Here is a 7,795-nt window from a genome sequence, read left to right as displayed (position 1 = left end):
CCCCGGGACCGAGCACACCCCCCCCGGGGACCGGCTCCCCCGCTCATCCCCTCCCCGCGGGGGGGGAGTTTCATTTCCCAGCCGGCCGCGTGGGGAAGGGGATGGAGGGGGCAGGCTCAGCCGTGGGGTACCGGCTTGGACCTCGGGGGGGTGCTCCCCTCCCACCTCCCAGCGCCACCCCGGGAGGTGTGTGTGGGGGGAAAGGTTTGCAGCCCCCCCCGATCGGGAGAGGGGGGCCCGGGGTGCTGGTTGGGCGGGGGTCCCCTCGCCCCAGAGCCAAAGCGGGGCGGGGGGCGATGGGAGGAAGCTATTTATTTTGCGCCAGGAACACAAACCCCACAGCGTGGGCATGAGGTGCCCAAACCCCGGCGAGGAGCGTTTATTCGCAGCCCACATCGTGTTTCAAACCTCTAGAAAATAGATGGATAACTCGTTTCTGAGGCCCAGCACCCGCCCCGCGGCATCCTCCCAGCTCTTGTGCCTTTGCAGTCCCGTTTCCTATTTAAAAGGGGCTTTTTCTCTCCCTCTCGCTGCCTGGAAGCCAGCCCCGCAGGCGGGGAGCCCAGAGCCGCTCTCTGCCGGTGCCGGCCCTGCCCGCTGCGGCTAGAGTGCCCCCAAATGAATTTTGGGGTTTGCATCCCTCATCTGCTTCCCTGGCACCCCAAAAAGCCATCTGGGGAGCAGGCTCTGAAACGGGAGCTGCGGGATTGCTCCCTGCTAGAGGAGGAAGATGGAGGAGGGAGAGGAGCAGATGTAACCGCAGTCCTTTCCCGGCTCGGGGAGCATCCCGGTCTGGGGTTTGGCTCCACAGCCTCCTGTTCGAGGAGCACAGGAGGAGCAGGAAGCCTGGGATCCCTCAGCCATTCATCTCCCACTGGCAATGTACATGCAGGGGACATCGCAGAGCCCGGTGGGCTCCCGTCCCCGTGGGGGGCCAGGGTTACCCTCATTGCCATGTAGCCCGGGCAGAGCCAGGACGTGGAGGATGCCCTAGGAGGGGAGGCTGCCTGCTCTCTCTGAGCTCCTACCCAGCATCTCTAGCTGTTGCGGCTGAAAACTTCCAGAAACCATCCAGGCTGCATTTCCTATGGCTGCCGGACTTTTCCGGACCCTTTCCTCTACCCTTTCCCCCAGTGCATCGCTCCTCTTAGCTACCGGGGGGGGGAGCAAACACCACCTCTTCCCCCCGCAGCGCGCGGGCCATGGCACTATAACATCCCAAACTGTGTCCTGGTTATTAATCCCCTCTGGATGGCGGTGTGTGTGTGGGGGGGCAGTGGGTTTTGGGGTGGCTGGGCTGGGAGCAGGCAGGCATTGCCTCAGGAGGGAGCAGGCAGGCAGGCAGGCGTGCAGGCAGCGGTGGTGGGACATTTCCTTCCTGGAAGGCAGGAAGTGATTATGTCTTTTCACGAATGACACGGAGCCTAAAAATAACCGGCAGGTCTCTGTTTTGAGCAAATACCCCCTGGGATTTGTTTGATTTTGCCTTCTTTGAGCGAGCGGGGTGGGGGAAGAAGGCAGCCGGGGCGAGCGAGCGCGGCGCGCTCCCGCCTGCGAACGCACCGGGCGCGCAGAGGCGCGGGCGACGGCGGGTGCCGGGCGCGCACAAGGTGCTGCTTGTCCTGCAGAAGGTGTGGTCTGCAGCAGCCCGGCTTGGAGAAGCGGCCCCCGTGTAAATGGAGCCGTCCCGTTGCTCCGCCAGCCTCCCCCGTCGGGGAGGGGAGCCGGTGGTTAGCTATGAATAGCACAAAATCATAGCCCTCGCCTTCCCGAAACGCCCTGGCCGGGCTCCTCGTGACGCCTGAGGCTCTCCGGGGTTGGGAGTGGGGTGCTGGTGCCGTGGGTGCCACCTCGGGGTCCCCACCCTCCGGGACTTTCCCCCTCCTGCTGCCGCCCGGCGTGGGGTCACGGCCGCAAAACCTCCAGCGGGGAGGAGGTGGAAATAGCAGGGGGTGAAAAATTCGGCGGAGTGTGTTTGGACTGTGGGGCCGTGGCGGTTCCTGGGCAGTCGGGGAGCATTTGGTGTCGGCGGAAATCTCCTCCACAAGACAGTCGTTTCTTTGGAGATATCCCCAGCCTTTATCTCCATCCTTTATGGTTTTTCTTTCTTTGCACTACTGAAAAGAAACTCTTCAGTAAGCATGCTCGCAGACCTTGAAACCGCTGGCAGCGGGCTGACGGCACAACCGGCAGTGCTGGCGCTTGCAAATTAGGGCTTTGTTCCTCTTTCCATTCATGCTCATTGATAAAACCCCTCGCTTCAACAGCAGGCAGCCTGAGCAGCTCCGGCGTGTCCCTGAGCCGCCTCCCAGCCCTGCGAAGCAGCACCCCAGGGGCTGTCGCGATGTGGGAGGGGACCTGCTGGGGGTCTTCAGAAAAAAAAAAAAAAAAAAAAATCAGTAAAGGAGTTTTTTGGAGGGGAGAGGGTGCGTGTGGTAAATGTTCATCCAGAGGGCATCCTGCACCTGGGCAGTGTTAGCCATTGCAGGTGGGCTCAGCCAGAAAAGCTGTGTCTGCTTTGTATCCTGCTAACGAGATACTCACATTTATATCTTAATTCATTCTGTGCATCGCTCAGGCGTTGCTTAGTGAGGAAAGTTTGGCACTGATGATTAATTATTCATTGTAAACCAGGTTTGGGGGCAGGGGCTGCAGCCTGGATACCGCTCCCAGTACCTCCCAGTGGGTACCAGCATCCTCCCCATCAGTGGTTGCCTCTGTTGTGGGGTGCAGAGTTGCACCCACATTTCTGGAGTGACATGCCTTCTTTCGCCCCGCCCCGCCCCTGTCTCAAACAGCTTTCCTTGACTTCAGGGTAAGGACTTTTACATCGCGTGACTAAAGGTGGGTTGGCGTCCTCCACGGGGATGTGGCGCTTGGTTTTCTGCCGGAAGGCAGGAGCGTGACGGGGAGGGGGTGTGAAATCCTGGGTCCTCGTTATCCCGGTGCTCCCACTTGGGTTTGGGGGAAGTCATCTCACAGATGCATTCCCCTCCTCCCTGGCAGATGCCAGTGGTGGAGCACAGGGCACGTGGGGGCATCGGCAGCACCAATCTTGGCCCGATTGAGAAATACCTCTGTATTTTCTAGGAACTGCTGCTTCTGTAGTTATATTTTTGGCCATCAATGCTGGCTTTCTAAGGAGCCCGTAGCCTGTGAGAATGGAGGGAGGTTGCTTTTTCTTATTTAAAGGCTTGTAAAATCAGAGCTGTCTGCTGCAGAGTTGGCTTTCCAGAGCCTTTTCCTCCCTGTAGCAAAGTGCTTTTGGCTTGGTTTAAGGCGTTTTGGGTTGCATTGCTCCCTTGCCTTATTTCACCCTTGCAGCTCAGCAGGTGAATGAAGTGTTCCAAATAAACCACAGCTTAATATGTTATTTCTCACCTTTCCTTTTTGTTTTATTATGATTTTTTTAATAAGCCAAGCTACTTCCTTCCGGCATCACCTGGAACAACAGGAGCCTGGTTCCCACGCAGCCTCTGCTCCGAGATATCTCCCAACACATGTGGGCTCCACTGGCAAAGGGCTTGTTGTTTGTGTATTATTTTATTTTCACTGTGGTGTTTTGTTGTTTTTTTTTTTTTTTTAAAAGAGGGTTAAAGAGCACGCCGGGGCGGGGGGCTTGTCTCCAGTTCTTCCTCCCGGGCTCAGTGATGCCCCTCCGGCAGTGCCGGGGCTTCCTGCCGGCCGCTGTGGTGTTTCCTGCCTCCCTGCTCGGGTCAGCGGTGCCGGGTGCCCGCCAGTCCCTCACGGATGCATCCATGCCGGCTCGGTGCCAAAAAGCTACTAGGGCTGCCCTGCGCCCAGGGTAGGGATGGATGCCTTAGGAGGATGCTGCAATTGCTGCTGCTTCCCAAAGGACTTTGCATTTTATTTAAAAAAACTATAAAATAACCTGAGGATGCATGGAGAGAGATTTATTTGATTGATTTCCTGCTGACAATGAGGTAGCTGGGCAAGTGCACGCTTCCTCCTCATCACGGCGACCGGGGCAGATGCATCCTGCAGCTGCAGCCTGGCCACCCCCTGCTATATTTAGTCCATTGTTTGCTCCGGCTTTGAGTCCTCGCCAGGTCCCTGGCCACGGGAATAACCCTTGTGCTGGGTGTCAAGGCAGAGGAGTGGCTCTGTGAGGCGGGGAGGTGGGGGGCTGAGCACTGTACATCATCGTGACTTACGTGGGAGAGGCCGCAGAGCCCGTACCTCATCTTTTGGGATGCTCAGGCATCATCCTGGTGCTGTTTGCTGCTCCTCCAGCGGTCCCCATGCACCCTGGGGCTCAATGGGGCTGCCTGTGCTGGGAGAGGGCCTGCAGGGGAAGGGAAACATCTATTCATTGCCCACCCAGAGGCTCCACTTTCTTGTTAGATGGGGGAATAATTAACTGGCAGCCGCTGGAGCTTTGAAACACCTGGAGAAGAACAGTGCTGGTTTGTTTGGGCGGGATGCCCTCTTGCAGGGTGTTGGTCCTTTTTGTTGGCTCTGGAGAAAATGGGCTCTTTGTTAACGAGCCACAGCCACGATTTGTCTTTGAGGTCCCTGAGATTAGGGCTGTGAGTGCTGGTGAGGGGACGAGCTGGCTGGGTGAGTATTTCTGGGGTCTGTCCCTGTGCTCCTTGCCCTGGGGAGAAGATGCAGACAGGAGGCAAGGATGCTGCGCAGGGGGGTTTGTCTCTGCACCCTCTATCTCCTACAGAGGAAACCCCTAAACATGGTGTCACGCAAGGGACGGATGCTCAGAACCAGCTCACCCTGGCTGATGGCTAACACCATCATAAAATCCATACAGATTGCATCTGAGCTTCCTAACTTCTCATAGTGCCATGAAAATAGCAAAGCCCCACCAGCTCAGCTGATTTTTTTGGGAATAACTCAAGATCTTAACATTCCAGGCTGAGATGCTGGATGCAGTGGGGTTCTTTTAAATACAGGTAAAATAATAAAGCTACTTTTTTTAAGGGTATGTTGCCTGGTTAAGCACTGGCTTAGTGTTTGCTAACTGTGTTCAACTATTGGGGGCGGGGGGTAAAACCTGGTATCTGGGCTAATCCTGAGCCCTTTGGTGGGCTGGTCCCTCCCAGGCTGGTCCCTGGGCTCCTGTCCCTCTTGGCAGGCCTGTGATGGTGGCTCTGTTGCATCTCTTCTCATCGCAGCCACCAATGATATTTGAGAGAGTTTTCAGGCACGATAATTTTATCTGGTTTCCTGGGTTAGGGTTTTGCTTCCCCACCCATTCCATTTTGTGTCCCAGCTTGCAGGTCGGGGCACTGGGAGGGTGTAAGCCCTCCTGCTCCCATCGGATGCAGCAATACCAGTAAATAGCTGCTCCTGTAGGGATTACACCAGCGCTGCCCTCTTCCCCTGGCTTTTTTAGAGCAGTTCCCGTGGTTGCCCAGAACACTTATTTTGGGTAATTTCAGTACTTTTCTAGAAGATGCTTGCTTTTGCTGCCTAGCCGAGAGAGGGGGAAAGAAGCTGAAATGTGATTTCCTCTCTCCATTCATTTTGTGGTTTGCAAGACCATTTCCAAATCTGCCCAGCGTCTTTTATGTCTGTTATTTGCTGTTGTGGTTTGTCGGGCGAAAGAAATAACCCTGGGGGATTTATGGTGAAGGTGGGTGACTGGTGGGGGCAGAAGGACGAAGGAAATACAGAAGCTGCCTGCATCTGCCTGTGCCTGCCTGTAAGTTGGGGGGGGTGAGTCTTCATCCCCCAGCATGGGGATGCTGGAGCAAACCCAGAGGGATCAGTATGGGCTGTGCTCGCTGCTTTTGAAAAGATGCACCGATTCTGAGCAAAATAAAGGAAAAAAAAAAGTGTCCTGACTGAACGCCCTGCTCCTGCTTGCTGGCTGAGCTCTCCAAAGCCACGAGTGCCTGCTCTGAAACACTTGAAACCTCCCTATATGTTGGTGTTTTTTTTTGCTTTATTTTTGCCCTGACACTGTTTATGTGAAAGAAAAGCATAAAGGGATTTGGAGAAATGTCACTGGCCTGAAACAGCTGCATTTTTTTTTCCCCTTTCTCTCATGTGTAAAAGAAACCAGGCTGCCTAATGGTGCAGAAAATTCACGGTAGAGCAACAAGTTTTCTGCGGAGCAGGGAAGGAAGATGGGGAGGAGGGGAAAATCTGTGCCGGGGCACGGCCGTCTCGAAATAGCACATTTTCCGGAGGCTTTTCCCCCCTTGAAGCATTTGCAGCTGCTGGGGGCATCACATTCCCTGGGATTGCAGTAAGGGACTGATCCTGTGTGGCTTGCAAGGCAGTAGAAGCATTTGTAGGGCTGGGTTCAAGCTACCCCGGGTTTCCCAGTGCTGTGCATCGCCACCGAGCAGGTACCATCTCCCTTTGGATGTTGCCAGGGATATTCCCCATGCAGCATCAGTACAAAGGAGATTTGATTTGGGACTGTCTCAGTAGGGGTGGGCAGAGGTTTTTTTTTTTTCATTTTTTCCAGGCTACCCCCTTGCCATCTTCTCGCTTCGTTTGGTTACCAGGATCCAGCCCTGGCTGGCGCAGACAGTCGGTGCATTGTCCTGGACCGGTCAACTGTGGTGGGATGCTCCTGGCTGCCACCAGCCCCCCCGCCCCGGGCTGGCCCTTTTGCTTTTTTCCTTGTTTAGGGATGAGCTCTCTAGGGAGGGTGGGTGCTTGCTTTTGGGGTCCCCCCACCTGCCCTGGGGGAGAGGGTGCTCCTCCAGTGTGGGAATAACCAGCTGCTTTAAAGGGCAGCTTTACTCATTAATCGCTGGAGGAAATCCCTCGTCCTGCTGCCTCGAGGCTCCCTGTGCCTCCGGTGCAATCAAGGGGATTTCTCAGCACTGAAGGATTATTTATTGCTGTGAGGGGGGGGCACCTTTCCTCCTTGCTGCCCCCCACCCCCCCGCTACTCCTCTGCTTGCACGTTCATTGACACGCGTGTGTGCTCGCACGTGCCTGCACGGCCCAGACTGAGGAGCAACCTCCTGGAGCCTCTCGCGCTGCCCCAGGCACGCCGGGCAGCTCCAGAATCGTAAATTACTAAATATTTAGTAATATTTACTTGCTGCTCAAGCATTTTCCGCACGGGGAGGGACCCTGGAGTGGTTTACAGGCGCTGGGAAACCAGTGCATGAGGCTAAAGGCTGTGCTGCCGTGTCCCTCTGCAGTGCCATCTGCTGACTCAGCAGATTTGGGGGGGCCAGATTCAGCGTTTTTGCTTTTTTTTTTCACCACCACCCCTGACTCCTCAGCCCCACTTTCAGCTCCTCTGGGTCCAGACCCTCCTGGATGGAGGGATCCACATGGCAGGCGGGCAGGGAGGAAGAAAGCCCTTTGCAGGAGCGGGAGGGAAAGGGCTGGCTTAGCGTTTCTTCCCAAACGGGCCTCTCCTCACCGGCTGTCGGCAAGGGGGGAGTGTGCCCTGCACCCACTCGGGATTTTCCCTTCTAAAACGGGAGCAGCTGGAAAAAAAAAAATCCTCCTCCCTCCTCCTCCTCCCTCCCTCCTTGTTTTCCCTCCCCGGCCCGACGCAGCCGCCCGCGGATTATGGGTACGACAGCCAGCGCGGCGCAGCAGGCAGTCTCGGCATCCCCCCTGGAAAGTGGGGCGCCGGGTGACAGCAGCATGGAGGACCAGCGCTCCCTCAGCATCCACTCCTTCCAGACCCTGGGGCTCCACAACAGCAAGGCCAAGTCCATCATCACCAACAAAGTGGCGCCCGTGGTCATCACGTAAGTCCTTGGCGGCATCTTGCAACTCTGTTTTTCTGAACCCTCTTCCCTAAATTCTGCTGCTTTTTTTTTTTTTTTTTTTTTTA

General features: G+C 56.1%; 1 protein-coding gene across 1 annotated transcript in view; it reads left to right on the top strand.

Annotated features, from left to right (window-relative positions):
* The first annotated feature begins 7,478 nt into the window (after positions 1 to 7,478).
* PALD1 (phosphatase domain containing paladin 1) overlaps positions 7,479 to 7,795 on the top strand; it is a 16,922-nt gene continuing 16,605 nt past the window's right edge. Inside the window, exon 1 of the mRNA XM_026851973.1 lies at positions 7,479 to 7,709. Within this exon, the coding sequence (XP_026707774.1) occupies positions 7,525 to 7,709 (185 nt within the window). The 5' untranslated portion in view covers positions 7,479 to 7,524. The remainder of the gene's footprint in view (positions 7,710 to 7,795) is intronic.

This window comes from Athene cunicularia (assembly GCF_003259725.1).
Source record: "Athene cunicularia isolate RWA chromosome 6 unlocalized genomic scaffold, athCun1 chr6_part2, whole genome shotgun sequence".
Taxonomy (NCBI): domain Eukaryota; kingdom Metazoa; phylum Chordata; class Aves; order Strigiformes; family Strigidae; genus Athene; species Athene cunicularia.
This window is presented reverse-complemented; position numbering and strand designations above follow the sequence as displayed.